Source organism: Dendrobates tinctorius, unplaced genomic scaffold (genome assembly GCF_039654945.1).
Source record: "Dendrobates tinctorius isolate UK_male_01 unplaced genomic scaffold, ASM3965494v1 ptg000039l, whole genome shotgun sequence".
NCBI lineage: Eukaryota > Metazoa > Chordata > Amphibia > Anura > Dendrobatidae > Dendrobates > Dendrobates tinctorius.
Genome location: NW_027361707.1, coordinates 47331421 through 47354134, shown reverse-complemented (window position 1 = coordinate 47354134; position 22714 = coordinate 47331421). Strand labels below are relative to the sequence as shown.

General features: G+C 40.8%; 1 protein-coding gene across 1 annotated transcript in view; it reads left to right on the top strand.

Annotated features, from left to right (window-relative positions):
- Window positions 1–13053, top strand: part of PPARGC1A (PPARG coactivator 1 alpha) — a 137591-nt gene extending 124538 nt beyond the window's left edge. The window contains exon 13 of the mRNA XM_073574677.1: window positions 12191–13053. Within this exon, the coding sequence (XP_073430778.1) occupies window positions 12191–12294 (104 nt within the window). The 3' untranslated portion in view covers window positions 12295–13053. The remainder of the gene's footprint in view (window positions 1–12190) is intronic.
- Window positions 13054–22714: the final 9661 nt, after the last annotated feature.

Sequence of the window (22714 nt, the reverse complement as noted above, 5' to 3'; positions counted from 1 at the left end):
TCCACTCCTCATTTATTGCTTATTTGTTGTGAGAAATGAATTGCCTAACATAAAGTACCAACATATGGTGGAAGCTAATATATGTCCTATATTCTTTATAGCTCGGTAATTAATTTACACGGCATTGCCACTGGCCACAGGCAGGCAAGGCTAAAATTAAATGCTTAAGACGCAAAAGACCATGGCTTATAAAACTTATTTTTACATCACAAGGTTTTAACATGTTCATATGTTTTCAGTTGAAGCTTGAATGTATTGAACCTTAGGCTAGGATTTACTACAGAAGTGCCTTGGCATAATTTTATTTCAGTGGAGACCTTTACAGGAGCCTTTGTCACAGTAAAATCACATTTTTTTCTCAGTGATGTCCTGATCATTCCAAAAAGTCCAAACCGGTCAGATTTTTTCTTGATATTTCAAAGGTATACAACTTTATGTTCCATAGCTAAACACTGTGGTTGCTTTATGGTTACGAGAGGGAAACATTTTACTAGAGCTCATTGCAATTGTATTGGAAACTCTTGCCCCCCCCAGCTCCCTCATTGCCAGAGGGTGGTACACTACTCAAGATTGAACTTTCAAGCCAATGACATGGCGGAGCCACTGGCTCAATTTGTGCTCTCTCCAATGCTTCAAGCAAAGACATCTTTGCTTCTGGATCAAGTGATCGAGCTAACTTTTAGAGCAGTGCTTCCAAGCTCTACAGCCAAGAACTTGCATGCGCTGCACTTTTTAGATTGCAGAAGTGGCCAGTAACCTGAACAATGAGTTATAAACTATAAAATTAATAATTCCTTCATTCCTGTGGAAATAGAGGATTTTTAGTTAAAGGTAAATTGCGGAATTGCTTGTTTTCACAAGTGCTTTGTTAATTTTACCAGTTTATGTAGTTGGCAAAACCCTTTTAAGTGATGGGATTATCCAATCATGAATTTTCTTTATGCGTACCTGTTTCCGATAAGCCAATTAGGGGAGGATGTACTGTAGTATTACTTGTTGCTTATTAATATAAATGGGCGGTAATGCAAAACTCGGCCATGGCGAGTCATCCAGAATGGCACTAAATGTTTTCATTGGGTCTCCAGAAATAGTAATTTAGGGAAGTTGCAGGTAGGGACCCTCCATATGAAAAGGGATTGCTCTGATTGAATAAGCCCTCCCAGTGGCATAATATGAGAGATCACAATAAATGCTGAAATTGACTGAATTTTCTATGTGACTGGTGACGTGTCCGACATGCACGTTCGGAATATGAACCAGCTTTATGTCTCTTGACCTGAGCTCACCAGCCTCCTAAATGGTTATGTCAGGAGACCTGTAGCTTGTTGTGGTCTGTACTTGCAGAGAGAATGTCGAGAGATGAAGGATTTTTTTCCACTTAGTATTTGTACTTTTATAAAGATCAGCTGCACAGGGTTTACATCGGCATGTGACTAAAGAAAAGACTAGACAATGCTAAATATGTCACTTGCATTGCACTTAAGTGCATTGAACCTGAGCCATGCACCATACACACGGCAGAGAGGTCACTGTCTAACCTCAGCCTAAAAATACACTATTCGTGCTTTCCCTATCCTTATTACATAGAGCAAAGCATATGGTTGTAGCCTCTTCAGAAAGAAAGAGAGCAGGACCTCTAGTGTCATGTCTTTGAAATAGCAAATCAATAGATCAGTATCAACCTTTTAAATAGCCTTACCACATTCCTTATTCCTTACCCCCATCCCATGCACTTTTGATGGCCAATCGTTTGGCCGGCAACCGTCTCGGCTGTGGCACAGTAACGCTCAGTCAGTCAAATGCTCCTGTGTTCTCTATGTAAGAGCCACTGCTAGACATGTCTGGCAGAGGCTTGTCTCTGAGAGAACAAAAGAATGCCTGTCCGAAATCGGACATGCCGATTCTTAGCTTTTCCAACAATCAATTGTACGGTGTTCCTATACCCATTGGACTGTCGTACGAGCTCATTGTTATCAGCGGGTTGGGCCGACATTAGTCTAATGTGTATGAGGAGCTCTGGTATAAAAAGCCAAACCAGAATCACCATGTCATGTGGCAAGGCTCAATATTGAATTACTGGATTACTACTTTCAATAGGTGGCACAAGAGACCCTATTTTTTTCATCTTAAAACGGACGTTTTTGTATATTTTATTCCCCAAGTAAGTATTACATGACACGTAAAGACTACCATATTTCTGTGGCTACACTGTTTATTAAAAAAAAACAGTGGGGGCGGCTACAGACTGATGATTTTTAATATAGAACTTCTTAAAATATAAATTCTTAGGACCCAGCTGTCTAGCAAAAGTTGGATCTGATCTTCCAGGTTGCAGGATTCCAGCATGCAGAACGAGATCTCACAAGCGCCTAAGGTCCCCTCACTGTGAAAGTGGGAGATCGCACTGCCAAGCTATGCACACCACAGCAGCTATCGATTAATAGCTGCTTTAATGATGTTCCTGATTATAGGCTGCTGTGTACATAATTGGGCAGTGCTGCTTTAGGTAAAAGCTCTAGTTCTCGCAATAAAATGCAACATTTTGTGCTTTACCTTTGAGGGGAGCTATGGAGGGTTGTGGATTCCCGCTCGGCATGCGGTGATCCCACTTCTGCTTTTAGGGTAACAATAGGCATGCTTCTTTCAATTGTTTAATCAATGTCATTTAGTAAACTCACCTGTCCTTAGTCCCCACTATGTTTTTAAAGGGAAACTGTCATCATGTCCCCAAGCATTAGTAACCTGCAGATATAGGGTTATCCTGTAGGTTAATAGCATTAAAGGGAACTTGTCAATATGACAGCAGCATGATGCGTGGGCCGAGACTCTAGTTTCAGTGATGTTTCATTTACTCAGCTGTGTTTTGCTGCACTAGGTGAATTGTGTCTCCTGGCCCAACCACAACTCCCACCAGGGCTGTAGGAGTCTATATATATATATAGATCTATATATATATATATATATATATATAGATATATATATATATATATAGATATATAATAAATTGGGTACAGTTGTACAATACAGGAAGTGCTGTAAATTTTTGTCATAAGAATTTTGGAAGGTTATAAAATGTCCTTGAAATGTCTGTTCTGTTCCTGATGTTAAAACTGTTAAACTGTAAAGTGCTACGGAATATGTAGGCACTATATAAATAAAAATTATTATTATTATTATTATGTAAGAATCTCGGCTTTTAGTTGAGATGAATCTGTGCTGCACTTTATGTACATACTCAGTGGTGACCAGTGCTGTGGGGTCAGAGATGAGATGAATCTGTGCTGCACTTTATGTACATGCTCAGTAGTGACCAGTGCTGTGGAGATGTAGATGAGATGAATCTGTGTTGCACTTTATATACATGCTCAGTAGTGACCAGTGCTGTGGGGTCATAGTTGAGATGAATCTGTGCTGCCCTTTATGTACATGCTCAGTAGTGACCAGTGCTGTGGGGTCAGAGATGAGATGAATCTGTGCTGTATTTTATGTACATGCTCAGTAGTGACCAGTGCTGTGGAGTCGTAGTTGAGATGAATCTGTGCTGCCCTTTATGTACATGCTCAGTAGTGACCAGTGCTGTGGAGTCGTAGTTGAGATGAATCTGTGCTGCACTTTATGTACTTGCTCAGTAGTGATCAGTGCTGCGGGGTCAGAGATGAGATGAATCTGTGCTGCACTTTATATACATGCTCAGTAGTGACAGTGCTGTGGAGTCTGAGATGAGATGAATCTATGTTGCACTTTATGTACATGCTCAGTAGTGACTAGTGCTGTGGAATCTGAGATGAGATGAATCTGTGCTGCCCTTTATGTACATGCTCAGTAGTGACCAGTGCTGTGGAGTCAGAGATGAGATGAATCTGTGTTGCACTTTATGTAAATGCTCAGTAGTGACCAGTGCTGTGGAGTCAGAGTTGAGATGAATCTGTGCTGCACTTTATGTACATGCTCAGTAGTGACCAGTGCTGTGGGGTCAGAGATGAGATGAATCTGTGCTGCACTTTATGTACATGCTCAGTAGTGACCAGTGCTGTGGAGTCTGAGATGAGATGATTCTCTGCTGCACTTTATGTACATGCTCAGTAGTGACCAGTGCTGTGGAGTCGTGGATGAGATGAATCTGTGCTGCACTTTATGTTTGTGCTCAGTAGTGACCAGTGCTGTGGGGTCAGAGATGAGATGAATCTGTGCTGCACTTTATGTACATGCTCAGTAGTTACCAGTGCTGTGGAGTCTGAGATGAGATGAATCTGTGCTGCACTTTATGTACATGCTCAGTAGTGACCAGTGCTGTGGAGTCAGAGATGAATCTCTGCTGCACTTTATGTACATGCTCAGTAGTGATCAGTGCTGTGGAGTCGTGAATGAGATGAATCTGTGCTGCACTTTATGTACATGGTCAGTAGTGACCAGTGCTGTGGAGTCAGAGATGAGATGAATCTGTGCTGCACTTTATGCACATGCTCACTAGTGACCAGTGCTGTGGGGTCAGATATGAGATGAATCTGTGCTGCACTTTATGTACATGCTCAGTAGTGACCAGTGCTGTGGGGTCTGAGATGAGATGAATCTGTGCTGCACTTTATGTACATGCTCAGTAGTGACCAGTGCTGTAGAGTCATGGATGAGATGAATCTGTGCTGCACTTTATGTACATGGTCAGTAGTGACCAGTGCTGTGGGGTCAGAGATGAGTTGACTCTGTGCTGCACTTTATGTACATGCTCAGTAGTAATCAGTGCTGTGGGGTCAGAGATGAGATGAATCTGTGCTGCCCTTTTTGTACATGCTCAGTAGTGACCAGTGCTGTGGGGTCAGAGATGAGATGAATCTGTGCTGCACTTTATGTACTTGCTCAGTAGTGACCAGTGCTGTGGAGTTTGAGATGAGATGAATCTGTGCTGCACTTTATGTACATGCTCTGTTGTGACCAGTGCTGTGGGGTCTGAGATGAGATGAATCTGTGCTGCACTTTATGTACATGCTCTCTAGTGACCAGTGCTGTAGAGTCGTGGATGAGATGAATCTGTGCTGCACTTTATGTACATGGTCAGTAGTGACCAGTGCTGTTGGGTCAGAGATGAGATGAATCTGTGCTGCACTTTATGTACATGCTCAGTAGTAATCAGTGCTGTGGGGTCAGAGATGAGATGAATCTGTGCTGCCCTTTTTGTACATGCTCAGTAGTGACCAGTGCTGTGGGGTCAGAGATGAGATGAATCTGTGCTGCACTTTATGTACTTGCTCAGTAGTGACCAGTGCTGTGGAGTTTGAGATGAGATGAATCTGTGCTGCACTTTATGTACATGCTCTGTTGTGACCAGTGCTGTGGGGTCAGAGATTAGATGAATCTGTGCTGCACTTTATGTACATGCTCTCTAGTGACCAGTGCTGTGGAGTCATAGATGAGATGAATCTGTGCTGCACTTTATGTACATGCTCAGTAGTGACCAGTGCTGTGGGGTCAGAGATGAGATGAATCTGTGCTGCACTTTATGTACATGTTCAGTAGTGACCAGTGCTGTGGGGTCAGAGATGAGATGAATCTGTGCTCCACTTTATGTACATTCTTAGTAGTGACCAGTGCTGTGGGGTCAGATGAGATGAATATGTGCTGCACTTTATGTACATGGTCAGTAGTGACCAGTGCTGTGGAGTCAGAGATGAGATGAATCTGTGCTGCACTTTATGTACATGCTCTGTAGTGACCAATGCTGTGGGGTCGGAGATGAGAAGAATCTGTGCTGCACTTTATATACATGCTCAGTAGTGACCAGTGCTATGGAGTTTGAGATGAGATGAATCTGTGCTGCACTTTATGTACATGCTCAGTAGTGACCAGTGCTGTGGGGTCGGAGATGAGAAGAATCTGTGCTGCACTTTATGTAAATGCTCAGTAGTGACCAGTGCTGTGGAGTTTGAGATGAATCTGTGCTGCACTTTATGTACATGGTCAGTAGTGATCAGTGCTGTGGAGTCAGAGATGAGATGAATCTGTGCTGCACTTTATGTACATGGTCAGTAGTGACCAGTGCTGTGGAGTCATAGATGAGATGAATCTTTGCTGCACTTTATGTACATGCTCAGTATTGACCAGTGCTGTGGAGTCATAGATGAGATGAATCTGTGCTGCACTTTATGTACATGGTTAATAGTGACCAGTGCTGTGGAGTCAGATGAGATGAATCTGTGCTGCACTTTTTGTACATGCTCAGTAGAGACCAGTGCTGTGGGGTCATAGATGAGATGAATCTGTGCTGCACTTTATGTACATGCTCAGTAGTGATCAGTGCTGTGGAGTCAGAGATGAGATGAATCTGTGCTGCACTTTATGTACATGCTTAGTAGTGACCAGTGCTGTGGGGTCAGATGAGATGAATCTGTGCTGCACTTTATGTACATGGTCAGTAGTGATCAGTGCTGTGGAGTCAGAGATGAGATGAATCTGTGCTGTACTTTATGTACATGGTCAGTAGTGACCAGTGCTGTGGAGTCATAGATGAGATGAATCTGTGCTGCACTTTAAGTACATGTACATGCTCAGTAGTGACTGACCAGTGCTTTGGGGTCTGAGATGAGATGAATCTGTGCTGCACTTTATGTACATGCTTAATAGTGACCAGTGCTGTGGAGTCAGATGAGATGAATCTGTGCTGCACTTTTTGTACATGCTCAGTAGTGACCAGTGCTGTGGAGTCAGAGATGAGATGAATCTGTGCTGCACTTTATGTACATGCTCAGTAGTGACCAGTGCTTTGGGGTCAGAGATGAGATGAATCTGTGCTGCACTTTTTGTACATGCTCCGTAGTGACCAGTGCTGTGGAGTCATAGATGAGATGAATCTGTGCTGCACTTTATGTACATGCTCAGTAGTGACCAGTGCTGTGGAGTCAGATGAGATGAATCTGTGCTGCACTTTTTGTACATGCTCAGTAGTGACCAGTGCTGTGGGGTCATAGATGAGATGAATCTGTGCTGCACTTTATGTACATGCTCAGTAGTGACCAGTGCTGTGGAGTCAGAGTTGAGATGAATCTGTGCTGCACTTTATGTACTTGCTCAGTAGTGACCAATGCTGTGTAATCTGAGGTGAGATGAATCTGTGCTGCACTTTATGTATATGCTCAGTAGTAAGGCATGGCTGTAGGGTTGGAGTCATGGAGTCAGATTTGGGACTCAGGGAAATTGAGGAGTTGGAGTAGGAGTCGGAGGTTTGGCTAACCAACTCCACAGTCCTGTCTCCCACTCCCACCACTGAGTAGCAGCTTTCTGTCAACATATAGCATACACATATAGCTGCCAATCAGTGGTGTGGTTGGGATTATTCGCAACCCAGCATTCAGAGCGCTGCTAGATCTGCAGCAGTAAAACTGATTCTATTACAACTGCTGCACCCAATAAACTAAGTTATACATCACTGGAATCAAGGTCTCATCATGCTGCTGTGATATTACATAGCACTAATCTGCTGACAGATTCGTTTAAAATGCTGTCTGGCTATCGTACTGAAAGCGTAACTATTGGGAGAAAATTAACTTTTTTCCCCTGGGGAGCTGCCGGCTTTCAGGCTCAGAGGTGTGCTGGTGTGGCTACAGTCCTCACTCTATGCATAGACATGCCTCGGTGCTTTGAGTGACAGTTCGCTCTGCACAGTGGAGCTGCAGAGACAACAGTCAATCAATATACCAGGGCGTGTTTACAGTCGCCGTTCACTATGTACAGAGCTGCTTTGGGCATATCTGCAAATAGTGTTTGGGTACATACCAGCTTCTTATGGAGTATCTTTACCCCTTAGAATGTATCCATATAGAGTATTGCATGCAATACATGACATCTGTTGCATAATAACATATCTGAATATTTTGCTTCTGAATTCTCACAATATGCAAAAAAAAGGAAATGATAAATTACAGTTTTCATTTCACCTGCACTCACAAGTATCAGCCATATATACACTTATTTTTTCCATGTGTTTTATATGTGAGAGAGACTCCTCTCTTTGGCTCGAGCTCAACGTTGCGTGCAATCCAAGATTTATTTTCTGTTTACTTGATGGTGGATTGAAATAGTCAGATGCAGCCTGACGCTTTGTGTCTACCTTATTTAACACCTCCGTAATGTAGAGGGGCTTAGACAGAGCTGGAGAGTAAACACAGCTGTTTGAGGAACAGGACTCCGGTTAGTACGCTTTAATCAACTCAAACAAAATAACGATGCTCCAGGGAGATGTGGGAAAATAAAGGAAATGGCAGTGCCAGGGTATTGTTATTTATTTAGTATTTTACGTGATGGATTCACATTTAAAACTATTCTGAATTATTTGATTTCTTACATTTTATTTGCTTCTAGTATTCACTGGAAAAGTCATTTTTATTTAGAGGTAGAAGAAGATCAGCGTAACATGCATGCGATGGATCAGTATCAGAAAAGAATCTTATTATTTATATACAGTGGGTACGGAAAGTATTCAGTCCCCTTTAAATTTTTCACTCTTTGTTTCATTGCAGCCAGTTGGTAAATTCAAAAAAGTTCATTTTTTCTCATTAATGTGCACTCTGCACCCCATCTTGACTGAAAAAAAAACAGAAATGTAGAAATCTTTTCACATTTATTAAAAAAGAAAAACTGAAATATCACATGGTCATAAGTATTCAGACCCTTTGCTCAGTATTGAGTAGAAGCACCTTTTTGAGCTAGTGCAGCCATGAGACTTCTTGGGAATGATGCAACAAGTTTTTCACACCTGGATTTGGGGATCCTCTGCCATTCTTCCTTGCAGATCCTCTTCAGTTCCGTCAGGATGGATGGTGAACGTTGCTGGACAGCCATTTTCAGGTCTCTCCAGAGATGCTCAATTGGGGTTAGGTCAGGGCTCTGGCTGGGCCAGTCAAGAATGGTCACAGTTGTTCTGAAGCCACTCCTTTGTTATTTTAGTTGTGTGCTTAGGGTCATTGTCTTGTTGGAAGGTGAACCTTCGGCCAAGTCTGAGGTCCAGAGCACTCTGGAAGTGGTTTTCATCCAGGAGATCTTTGTACTTTGCTGCATTCATGTTTCCTTCAATTGCAACCAGTCATCCTGTCCCTGCAGCTGAAAAACACCTCCATAGCATGATGCTGCCACCACCATGTTTCACTGTCGGGATTGTATTGGGCAAGTGATGAGCAGTGCCTGGTTTGCTCCACACATACTGCTTAGAATTTCACCAAAAAGTTCTCCCTTCATCTCATCATACCAGAGAATCTTATTTCTCATAGTCTGGGAGTCCTTCATGTGTTTTTTAGTAAACTCTATGCGGGCTTTCATATATCTTGCATAAAGGCCCGACTGGTGGAGGGCTGCAGTGATAGTTGACTTTGTGGAACTTTCTCCCATCTCCCTACTGCATCTTTGGAGATCAGCCACAGTGATCTAAAGCCCCCGTTACACACTGCGATATCGCTAGCAATATCGCTGTAAAGTCACCGATTTTGTGACGTAGCAGCGATATTGCTAGCGATATCGCTACATGTGATACTTACCTCCGATCTGCTCCCCCGCTGATTATCGCTGGTCGCGCGAGAAGGTCCTGGATCATTTCTCCTCGGGCGCTTCCTGCTGGGCTTCCTGTGGCGCCGACGAGCGACGCGTGGACGTGGGCGGGAGGACGTCAGGATCGCCGCGTCTGACAGGTAAGTAGCGACCCCCGACCCCAGCGATGTCGCTGGTGAGATCTGCCTGTGTGGAAGCTCACTAGCGACCACTTAACGGTGCACCAGCAATCCATATCGTTGTCGGGATCGCTGGTGCATCGCTAAGTGTAACGGTACCCTTAGAGTTCTTCTTTATCTCTCTCACCAAGGCTCTTCTCCCACGCTTGCTCAGTTTCGCTGGCCGGCCAGGTCTATCAAGACATCTGGTACTTTTTCCATCTAAGGATTATGGAAGCCACTGTGCGCTTAGGAACCTTGAGTACTGCAGAAATTCTTTTGTAACCTTGGCCAGATCTGTGCCTTGCCACAATTCTGTCTCTGAGCTCCTTGGCCAGTTCCTTTGACCTCATGATTCACATTTGGTCTGACATGCACCGTGAGCTGGGAGGTCTTATATAGACAGGTGTGCGCCTTTACAAATCAAGTCCTATCAGTTTAATTACACACAGCTGGACTCCAATGAAGGAGTAGCTCCATCTCAAGGAGGATCACAAGGAAATGGATAGCAAATGACTTAAATATGAGTGTCTGAGCAAAGGGTCTGAATACTTATGACCATGTGATATTTCAGTTTTTCTTTTTTAATAAATTTGCAAAAATTTCTACATTTCTGTTTTTTTCAGTCAAGATGGGGTGCAGAGTTTACATTAATGAGAAAAAATGAACTTTTCTGAATTTACCAAATGGCTGCAATGAAACAAAGAGTGAAACATTTAAAGGGGTCTGAATACTTTCTGTACCCACTATATATATTTTTTTAGTTCTTTTTTTGCTTTAGGATAAAGTCCATCATTTACATTATTGTTCTCATCTTCCGGATAATAAATTACAATTAAGGAAACTTTGAAACAATGGAATCCTTTTGTATCACAAAATCTCGAAATACAATATATATGATTTGAGTGTGACATTAGAAAAAATAAATCATTTAAAGTAATGTGAAACAATAGGAATTAATTCATGTAATTAAATATATACTATATTTATTTACTATTATGCTCACTTATATAGCGCTATCATATTCCACAGCACTTTATAGACATCATTACTGTCCCCATTGAGACCCAAAATATACTGTAGAATCCCCCACTAGTTTGTTTTTGGTGAGTGAGAGAAACAGGAGAACCCACGCAAACTCAGATGCTCTCCTTGGTGGGATTTGAACCCAGGACCCCAGTGCTGCAAAGCAACAGTGCTAACCACTGAGCCACCATCCTGATATATATATATATATATATATATATATATATATATATATATATATATATATATATATATATATATATATAATTTCATATGGATTATTTTATATAGATGTGAAGCTAAATATTTATATATATTTTCAATGGTATTATTGGTATTATTAATAGTAATATTATTTTAAAACACTCAGAAAAGGGAACCTGTAAGGTCCTTGAGGTCTATCAAACTGCCTCAGTTCTTAATGCTGGAAACAGTTTTATCCAACTATTCACTTAGCTCGCATTGGCTATCAAGTGTTTGTTGCTCTCTCATCTAGGCCCATGGCACATTTCTTATCCTCTACTAAGCACACGATAACCCACTTAGGATATGACGTGCAAACTTAGGCCATTTGTCATGCCTTCATGCAAACTAGTCCTACACCGTAGCTCTTTCCTTATGCTTTTCAAGTTGGTACATATTATGATTGACCTATAGATCCCACGGACCTGACCTCAGTAGTGTGGTCATTCCTCTCTCCATTCACTACAACCACTGAAGACTTTGTTGTCAGAGCTAAACCCACAAAGACCAGTGATCATGGAATACTACTTCAATGGTGGCCTGCACCATATTCCTGTTAACCTTCCTCTTCTACAGTTAGCTCCACAATCTGAGTAGTGGTAGCCGAATTACCTAATTCTGTGATCCGATGATGGCTTTGCTCAACTTTCTGAACACTTTCAAGCTGCAATAGCCTCTCCATCTCTCGATCCACCCCGTGAAGAAGTTTAGGTCTTGTCATGCTCCAAGAAAGGCAAACAGTTGACTGAACCAACCATCCTACGGGTCAACAGCAACTCTAATAGGCATAGCACGGGTCAACAGCAACTCTAATAGGCTTAGCACAGTGGTCATACACGCACTATTTTGGTGACAAACCTCCCCTTTTAATTTTACCCCAATTCTCTTCTCAGTGTTATGGCCATGCTTATTCTTTACCCACTCACCACTTATGCATTCCGACCTTGTGGCCAGGAGGAAAGAAGACACAGTTCGGCTGCCAATGTACCCTGTCCTGTCCAGACAACCATCCACATACAAGGTTATGGGTTATGGCTAGGGTGGAGAGTACAGGGTTTTACTTGCTGGCAAGGACATTTCAATGGCAATTACAACTTCCAAAAACAGTATATAGAACCCATGAAATAATTAGGATGTTTTGCTGTGGAAGATTGCATGTATGTGCCCATTCTTAATATGCTGACAATAATTAATTTTTCAGCTTCATTCATTCTTCATATTTCCCTGTCTTCTAGATTCAAATTCAGATGACTTCGATCCTGCTTCCACCAAAAGCAAATATGACTCCATGGATTTTGACAGTTTGCTTAAAGAGGCACAAAGAAGCCTGCGCAGGTAACATGCATCACCACCACGCCCAATGGAATGATGGAGAATACCTCACGGACAACTCGTCCTCCAATAAGAGACTCTTGAAAGTCAACCCTAGGAATTTCTCCTACTTTACACTCTCCGTTCTTCAATGGTTTACATGAACACAGCTGCTGAAGACTAAAGAGGCAATGGGAAAGCCATGGGTGTCAGATGATTCCTCACTTTCACAGTCGCCGTTGTATCGCTCGAATAAAGACGAGACGCGCTTTTTCATTGGAGATGAAAGTGCCAGCCAACTGTGAAAATGTCTCCACTTAAAACTGATTATTCTGGAAAAGTCGAGAGATCACTTTATATCATGGAAAATATTGGAGGATTTGAAAGCTGCTGATGCTCAACTGCAATGCAATCTTTACTGTGTCTAATTTTGATCATCATCCCATAGGAAAAAAAAAAAAATATATATATAAAACAACAAAAAAAACACTGCAATATAGATAACGCCTTAGTAACTTTTTTTTATTGGGAATCTTGTGAAGAAACCTAAAAAAATGGCATTTTCAGCACACGCAAGTCTCTTTACTCTACATTAGTCTTGGATTCTGGCACCCATGCAATTGTCTACAATGTTGTATGTCAACATCGAAAGCCTTGTACATGGTCGATTTCACAGCTTGTTCAGCATTATATATATATATATATATATATATATATATAAATATATTTTATTTTCTGATGAGTGCTTGTGGTGTTATGTAATAAACGAGAGCTGAGTAGAACTATCTGATTCAGTGTCCAGGTAGTTTATACCACTGCATTGTACTGGTCAAGTATTTACAGATGTTCCCCACTCTTCTGCTTGGGAGATGTGCAAGCGGACATATTGCCCGTGTCTCTGGCAGAGAATGGGTTCTATGGAGTATTTTTATTTTGTGTACATAGAGTATGACTATGTTCTTTATTTGTTACTGCTATGCACTGTAAATGCAGCCTTCTTTTCAATATGGGAAAAAAAAACGAAAAAAATTTCTTAAACTCGAGAATATTCAAAATGTAACTGTATAAGGTGAAAAACCTGTTGTATACTAATCCGTTTAGGAGCCGACTTTACGCTTATATATATTTGATTGTAAGAGGAAGAAGAAAAACAAAACAAAAATGACAATGTGTGCGTGTTTTAATTTTTTTATTTTCCTTTTTTCGGGGGTGCACAATTTATCGCTTTAAGCACATTCATCCCTATATTTTTTTTTCATTTTTTTTTTTTTTCCGTGAGCTTCCATATAAATGTTTTTGAGAAGGATTCCATTAGCCTGGCAAAAAGGCTTTTGTCGCATGGAGAACATGTCTCATCCTTCCGTGTAAGTGTCTTCATCCGCGGTGACACATAATCAGTTCTAGATTTACCATATCGGAGGTCTTGTTAAAGTTCGTAGTGATTTTTTGTAAAAAAACAAACAAACAAATAAAAAAATATATATATTCGTATTATTGTGAGTCAGGAATGAATGTACAATTTGATTACTTTCACGATAGGCCATTGTGCGTTTTTTTTTTCTAAGCCGCTGGGTGTCCTTGCACTCTGCACCATATGGTGGTGATACATATTTGTCTAAACACTGTTTAATAAGCCAGTAACTTTTTTTTTTTTGGAATTTTTTGGCAAAGGCCAATATTTTTACTGTTGTGCATCCTGATATTCCATTCCTTTGTTTACCGAAGACATATTTATCAGTTAACGCTCTCATATTTGATACAGTAATATGCTGATTAAACAAGATATGGCCAGTTGGAAGGATGCTAACACTCTTCTTCATGCTATCATATGCTACGGGTGAAATCGCCCATTGCACGATAGTGTTGACTATGCATTAGTGTGGTCTCAGCTCTACCGCTGTACTACTGATCCTTTATGACGTCGTCTTGGTATAATGAGACCTCCCGTAATGTTGGTTTCCATATGGACAAAGTTCTTATACACTGAATTGTTTTAACCTCTTCACGCACAGCTTTTTCCCGTATTGCTATCCCCTCTTACCGGTTAACCCTTGTTCCGCCAACTTAATATATTCAAACACAAGTGGAATTAATTACGAGAACCATGTTTCCTCTCCCTCCATCGGCGGCTCATCGGCGGCCCCTACGTTACGTGTGGTGCGTGTTTAGCAATGCAAATATTTTTTCACAAATGTTAATCAGTCACAGTTTTTTGCAACGGTTTGTAAGAAAAAAATAAAAAAAAAATCTTTTGAATGAATATTGCTATTATTCTAAATGGTTTCAAAAGAATACATTTGTAGGACTAATTGGTGAATGTACACGAAAAAAAATTACTGATTTTGCTAGAATCCTTTTTGTTCTGTAATGTAACCAGGTTCAGTGCGAGAAGGTATGGGGACAAGCCATTTGCATCAGGAATTCAGTGCTCTGGTTGCTGCTGCCCACGTCAGTTTGGTGACTGCCGTGCACAATAAACCTGAGTGCCAAAGATTGTTTAACCGGTCATGATTTTTACTCTTTTTGCCATTTGATACAACAACACTTCAGGCCATTTTAACATTACTTGGGGTCATTTTTTGACATTACATATACACCAGTTTTCAAAAAGGTAGATTTTTGTAAGCAGCTATGTAAGCAGCATGATAAAGGGTCTGAGACACTGATTCCAGTGATGTGGTTCTTGCTGGTCTGTATGCTGTCATTTTTACACAATTTTCTCTGCTGCAGATCTAGCAGAGCTCTGAATGCTGAGCTCTGTATGACCCCATATCATTGATTGGCAGCTTTCTGTGTACAATGTACAGTTGTGGCCAAAAGTATTGACACCCCTGCAATTCTGTCAGATAATACTCAGTTTCTTCCTGAAAATGATTGCAAACACAAATTCTTTGGTATTATTATCTTCATTTAATTTGTCTTAAATGAAAAAACACAAAAAGAATTGTCCTAAAGCCAAATTGGATATAATTCCACACCAAACATAAAAAAGAGGGTGGACAAAAGTATTGGCACTGTTCGAAAAATCATGTGATGCTTCTCTAATTTGTGTAATTAACAGCACCTGTAACTTACCTGTGGCACCTAACAGGTGTTGGCAATAACTAAATCACACTTGCAGCCAGTTGACATGGATTAAAGTTGACTCAACCTCTGTCCTGTGCCCTTGTGTGTACCACATTGAGCATGGAGAAAAGAAAGAAGACCAAAGAACTGTCTGAGGACTTGAGAAACCAAATTGTGAGGAAGCATGAGCAATCTCAAGGCTACAAGTCCATCTCCAAAGACCTGAATGTTCCTGTGTCTACCGTGCGCAGTGTCATCAAGAAGTTTAAAGCCCATGGCACTGTGGCTAACCTCCCTAGATGTGGACGGAAAAGAAAAATTGACAAGAGATTTCAACGGAAGATTGTGCAGATGTTGGATAAAGAACCTCGACTAACATCCAAACAAGTTCAAGCTGCCCTGCAGTCCGAGGGTACAACAGTGTCAACCCGTACTATCCGTCGGCATCTGAATGAAAAGGGACTGTATGGTAGGAGACCCAGAAAGACCCCACTTCTTACCCCGAGACATAAAAAAAACCAGGCTGGAGTTTGCCAAAACTTACCTGAAAAAGCCTAAAACGTTTTGGAAGAATGTTCTCTGGTCAGATGAGACAAAAGTAGAGCTTTTTGGGCAAAGGCATTAACATAGAGTTTACAGGAGAAAAAAAGAGGCATCCAAAGAAAAGAAAACGGTCCCTACAGTCAAACATGGCGGAGGTTCCCTGATGTTTTAGGGTTGCTTTGCTGCCTCTGGCACTGGACTGTTTGACCGTGTGCATGGCATTATGAAGTCTGAAGACTACCAACAAATTTTGCAGCATAATGTAGGGCCCAGTGTGAGAAAGCTGGGTCTCCCTCAGAGATCATGGGTCTTCCAGCAGGACAATGACCCAAAACACACTTCAAAAAGCACTAGAAAATGGTTTGAGAGAAAGCACTGGAGACTTCTAAGGTGGCCAGCAATGAGTCCAGACCTGAATCCCATAGAACACCTGTGGAGAGATCTAAAAATGGCAGTTTGGAGAAGGCACCCTTCAAATATCAGGGACCTGGAGCAGTTTGCCAAAGAAGAATGGTCTAAAATTCCAGCAGAGTATTGTAAGAAACTCATTGATGGTTACCGGAAGCGGTTGGTCATAGTTATTTTGGCTAAAGGTTGTGCAACCAAGTATTAGGCTGAGAGTGCCAATACTTTTGTCTGGCCCATTTTTGGAGTTTTGTGTGAAATGATCAATGTTTTGCTTTTTGCTTCATTCTCTTTTGTGTGTGTTTTCATTTAAGACAAATTAAATGAAGATAATAATAACAAAGAATTTGTGTTTGCAATAATTTTCAGGAAGAAACTGAGTATTATCTGACAGAATTGCAGGGGTGTCAATACTTTTGGCCACAACTGTATATTGACAAAAAGATGTCAATCAGTGGTGTGGGTAAGGTTGGACTAGTATACACGAGTCACCTAATCCTCTGGTGAAACTTTCCTGCTGATAAAATGCTAATTTTATTGAAACTGCAAGACATAACCTAGAAAGTGGCACATCACTGGAATCAGGGTATCTGACCCTACATCATTCTGCTCTCGGATTACTTAGCAAAATCCTGCTGACGGATTGATTTAAGGTAACATCTAAAATATTCCTTCTTTCTTTTTATCCAAAAACTAGAATGGATATAATAAAAAAAAAGTAAATAATAAATATATATATATATATATATATATATATATATATATATATATATATACATACAATGGGGTAAAAAGTATTTAGTCAGCCACCAATTGTGCTAGTTTTCCCACTTAAAAAGATGAGAGAGGCCTGTAATTAACATCATAGGTAGACCACAACTATGAGAGGCAAAATGAGAAAACAAATCCAGAAAATCACTTTGTCTGATTTGGTGAGATTTATTTTGCAAATTATGGTGGACAATAAGTATTTGGTCATTAACAAAAGCTTATCTCAATATTTTGTTATATATCCTTTGTTGGCAATGACAGAGGTCAAACATTTTCTGTAAGTCTTCACAAGTTTGTCACACACTGTTGGTTGTATGTTGGCCCATTCATCCATGCAGATCTCCTCTAGAGCAGTGATGTTTTGGGCCTCTCACTGGGCAACACGGACTTTCAAATCCCTCCAAAGGTTTTCTATGGGGTTGAGAACTGGAGACTGGCTAGACCACTCCAGGACCTTCATATGCATCTTATGAAGCCACTTCTTCGTTGCTCTGGCAGTGTGCTAGGGATCATTATCATGTTGAAAGACCCGTCCACATTTCATCTTCAATGCTCTTGCTGATAGAGGGAGGTTTGCGCTCAAAATCTCACGATACATGGCCCAATTCATTCTTTCATGTACACAGATCAGTCCTCCTGGTCCCTTTGCAGAGAAATGGCCTCAAAGCATGATGTTGCCACCCCCATGCTTCACAGTAGGTATGGTGTTCTTTGGATGCAACTCAGCATTCTGTCTCCCCCAAACACAACAAGTTTGTTTCTACAAAACAGTTCTACTTTGGTTTTATCAGACCATATGACATTCTCCCAATACTCTTCTGGATAATCCAAATGCTCTCTATAAAACTTCAGACGGGCCCAGACATGTACTGGCTTAAGCAGGGGGACACGTCTGGCACTGCAGGATCTGAGTCCCTGGCGGCATAGTGTGTTACTGATGGCAGCCTTTGTTACGGTGGTCCCAGCTCTTTGCAGGTCATTCACTAGGTCCCCCAGTGTGATTTTTGCTCACCGTTCTAGAGATCATTTTGATCCCACGTGGTGAGATCTTGCGTGGAGCCCCAGATTATTAGTGGTCTTGTATGTCTTCCATTTTCTTATTATTACTCCCACAGTTGATTTCATCACACCAAGCTACTTGCCTATTGCAGATTCAGTCTTCCCAGCCTGGTGTAGGGCTACAATTTTTTTCTGGTGTCTTTCAACAGCTCTTTGGTCTTCACCATAGTGGAGTTTGGAGTGTGACTGAGGTTGTGGACAGGTGTCTTTTATACTGATAACAAGTTCAAACAGGTGCCATTACTACAGGTAATGAGTGGAGGACAGTGGAGCCTCTTAAAGAAGAAGTTACAGGTCTGTGAGAGCCAGAAATCTTGCATGTTTTTAGGTGACCAAATACTTATTTTCCACCATAATTTGCTAAATAAATCTTGCCAAATCAGACAAGGTGATTTTCTGGATTTGTTTTGTCATTTTGACTCTCATAGTTGTGGTCTCCCTATGATGGCAATTACAGGCCTCTCTCATCTCTTTAAGTGGGAGAACTTGCACAATTGGTGGCTGACTAAATACTTTTTACCCCACTGTATATATATATGTATATATATATTTTTATTATTTACCTATTTTTTTATTATATCCATTCTAGTTTTTGGATAAAAAGAAAGGAGAAGTAATATTTTAGATGTCCCCCCCCCCACACTGTTTATATATATACCTATAGATATATATAGTCCTCTTTTCTCCCAACATTTCCAATTTTGGAGGAAAATAAATCTAGGACAATTGTTTGAATCAACCATATACATTGACTTGGAAAGGACCAAGCAAGGCTTGGCATTTTTCCAAGTATAAGTTTGTACAAAATTTTCATATTTTACCAAAATGTCTATTGATTCTTTCCGTGTCCGATGCATCTACAAATATTTTATGATCTTTTAGCTTTTAATCTTTACACAAAAAATGGTAAAGGTTTCTATATGGAGGCTTAGACTTTAGATAGTCAAACGTTATCAAGAAAGCATCAACACGCGTAATCAAAATGCGAAACGACTACCAACGTCTGAAATTTGTAAAAAATAAAAAAATGCTGATTTTTAACAGCGCTTAAACAGATCCAGTATTATCCACAGGTTTTGCCTGGTATTGCAGCTTAGCCTTAGGCCGGGGTCACACTTGCGAGAAACTCGCACAAGTCTCGCATCTCAATCCCCGTTACTACCGCCGGCACTCGGGACCGGAGTGTGAGGCCGCATGTATTTTTATGCAGCCGCACGCTCCGGTCCCGAGTACTGGCGGCAGTGCGGGGTATTGAGATGCGAGACTCGTGTGAGTTTCTCGCAAGTGTGACCCCGGCATTATTCAAGGGAATAAGATAGAACAAAAGTGACACGTCTTCCAGGAAAACATTTAGACCCTTTCTTTTTTTTTTAATCTACAACTAGAGGACAAACCATGTAGTTTATATTGACCTATTTGGTGAAAAATGACCCCTTGTGCAGTATAAAGTGGGCCACACATGTACACAGAATGGTGGAAGTTGAGTCATCGAATAAACCATTTAACCAATATGCAGCCTACCAATATTCCAGAAAACATAGACATTATTCTTAGGCACTACCTCAGTAATATTTATGAGGTCGGCCTCATATTTATGAGTTACTGGGCCCTACTTGGTCTCGAGGAATATTTATAGGCTGTATTCTCCTGAATATCAATATAAGACAACTCCACCAAGCTGCTTCTGTTACATTAATATTAATTTTATGTTCATTTTTTTTTTTTGGTACCATGGCAGATCATCTAACAATTAGTTAAAGCGGTCTACACAATGGCCGTGGCGTTCATGGTTTATCACCAGCAAATTTTTTTTTTTTCATTTTTACTTTTTTTTTTTTTATTCCGCTGTCCGTAAAATGCCGAAGGCTTATTTTTTTCCATTTCAATGTAGGTAGACAGCAATAAATAAAATGAAAAAAAAAACAACCTATAAACACACATGTTATTTTCACGGGTTCCCTGTTACATTATAGACAGCTTTAATCCGTGTAATGGTTGTATTTATGTAGGTTACGAAAAAAATAAAAAAAATGCAGGTATTTTATCTTGTTTAATTATGTGATCGCCAAACGAAAAACTAAAGTTTACAGACTTTTTTTTTCCTTTCTCAATTTTCTGTTGTACAAAAAAATAAAATAAAAGTATATATTAAAAGCAATAAATTATTTTTACGAAATCAATGTTTAATATATCATATTATGTGTTGAAGACCAGATGCATTGCCTATTTTGCCTTTAAATTATGTAATCAGATGTTTTAATACATTCTATTTTTTCCCTGTATTGCTGAAATGAATTGAACATGTGTGTGTTGATTTGTTTCTTTTTAAGCAGATAAAATATTGTTGATTTTTTTTTTTTTTCGGCAGACCTGACAATTGTTCTCTCCTAAAATCACAAGTTCCTCTGTGTTCAATATATATGCGAACAGAAATGTGTGTATCTAGGGGCATTTAAACATATTTTGGGATCATATATAATTGGCCGATTTGATTTTTATGTGTTTTTTTTTCACAGTTACCATACATTTAATAAAAAAAAAAAAAGAAAATCAAATAGAAAACAAACCACTAACATTCTGTGGATGAAAATAATAATTATAATAATAATAATAAAAAAATTACTAAAAATTCTGTAAAACCGCTAGATTTGACGTGTAGTAGCTGCTTTTTTCTGCTTTATGGTAGTTTAAATTCTATGGCCGTGCCCTTTGTGGAAATAAAAAAAATAAATAAAAAAAAAGTAAATTTTAAACTTTTTTTTTTTCAAAAATGTACTATTTAATGTTAGATCTGAAATTTTACCATTAAAGTAGCCTATAAGATTGTGCTAACCATTTGCCAAAGAAGGTTGCACAGGACGGAACGATTGTGCAATCGTAAGGGAGAGACATTGGGTCATTTGAAATATTACAAAAAAATAAATAAATAAAAAGCACTTCATCCCCTTTAGATTTAGTTGATAATTATGTGTCCTTTTTGATATCTGTAAATCTGAGAACTTCAATCATTGTAGTTTCCAACCTAACTGATGAACTAGAATAGCCATATGCGATAATGTGATGATTCTGAATCTGTACTTGTGTGACAGACATTATCAATACTATGAACAACTGACTGGATTGCGCTACTGTAAGATTTGTAGATGAAAATGTACTAATGGTGGTAAAATTGTGCTTAACGGGCAATCAAAGCTTTTAGTTAGCCCACCCCATTGCCCGGGGTTGAGGTTCCACCTGCCAAGTCTACATGTACTGTGGTTTTATTCATTGTATACAAATTCCTGTGATTATTTTTTTAATGTGCAGAACACATTGGCCTCACTGAGCTAATAAAGGGAAACAAATGTTTCAAATAAAACACGGGTTTACTCTCATTTTTCGAAAAACGATATTGATTTGAAATGTAAAGCTAGTAGACTGATCATTATGGAATGTTAATGGTGGCCTGAAAAAAAGCTTGTTGAATGGATGTGTGAGCAGGTAGGGGGATGCAGTGATGGACAGGAGGCAGAGCAAGGGTTAACAAGTTTAATAACAGGAATACTCCACGCAGGGAGGTAAAGGGTTAAACAAGGGATTAAACCATTCAAATGGCAAAGGATATTGTGGGTTGAAGAACAAAGGATCAGGTAGCGGCAGTTCCTGTGAAGCACTTGTGTCAGGAGTACCTCAAACTGTAACTCCTGCTGGGAACTCAATAACGCCGGCAACGACTGGTGCGGTGTCTTTTCCAGGAAGGTCCTGTGGGCATCAATGCCTCGTCTTCTGGCGGCAGCAGTCGGTCTCTGGTACCTTCTACTGAGCCTAGTCTATATGCTGCACTGGCTGACAAGAGTGCGGGCCACAGTCCTGTACAAGCCCAACGTGGCTCAGAAAATATCAGCTGGCAAAACTCAGGGCACCAGTGTCAGTCCCGTACTCGGTCCCTCTAATGTGGCACGTGCGCTGTACTCACGGGCCCAAAAGCATTTGGCACCTTGTTCTCTAGTCACCGGCACGCTGCACCATTCTCTGTAGTCACCGGGCACAATGCGCCACTTTCTGTAGTCACCGGGCACACTGCACCTCTTTCTGTAGTCACCGGGCACAATACACCTCTTTCTGTAGTCACCGGGCACAATACACCTCTTTATGTAGTCACCGGGCACACTGCACCTCTTTCTGTAGTCACTGGGTACACTGTACTTCTCTCTGGCCCCCACTGTTGGCGACGTGAGATGATGAGCACTGTCCTGCACTCTGCAGATGCTCCCAGTATGGAGCACTCCTCTGCCTGCCTGCTGCTGCTGGACGCATGGCTCCCCTCAGCACAGCTGTCCCTCTGCAGACTTCGGGGGACCCTGTCAGTGTGGCCTGTTGTAGCACCGGTGCTCTGTGTCAGGAGGTGAAGCGGAGCGCGCTGCCCTCTGTTCTCACCAAAACCCCCTGCTGCACGTGCTTTCCCCTTTTATTCCACCATCCCCCTCGGACAGGAGGAAGGTCCACCTCATTTATGCTTCCTCCAGACAAAAGGGGAAGGTCCACCTCACTAAAGCTTCCCCCAGGGAACAGGGGATGCAGCCGTTCTAGTTCCGGACCTGGCAAGCAGGTACCCGCGGTCTCAT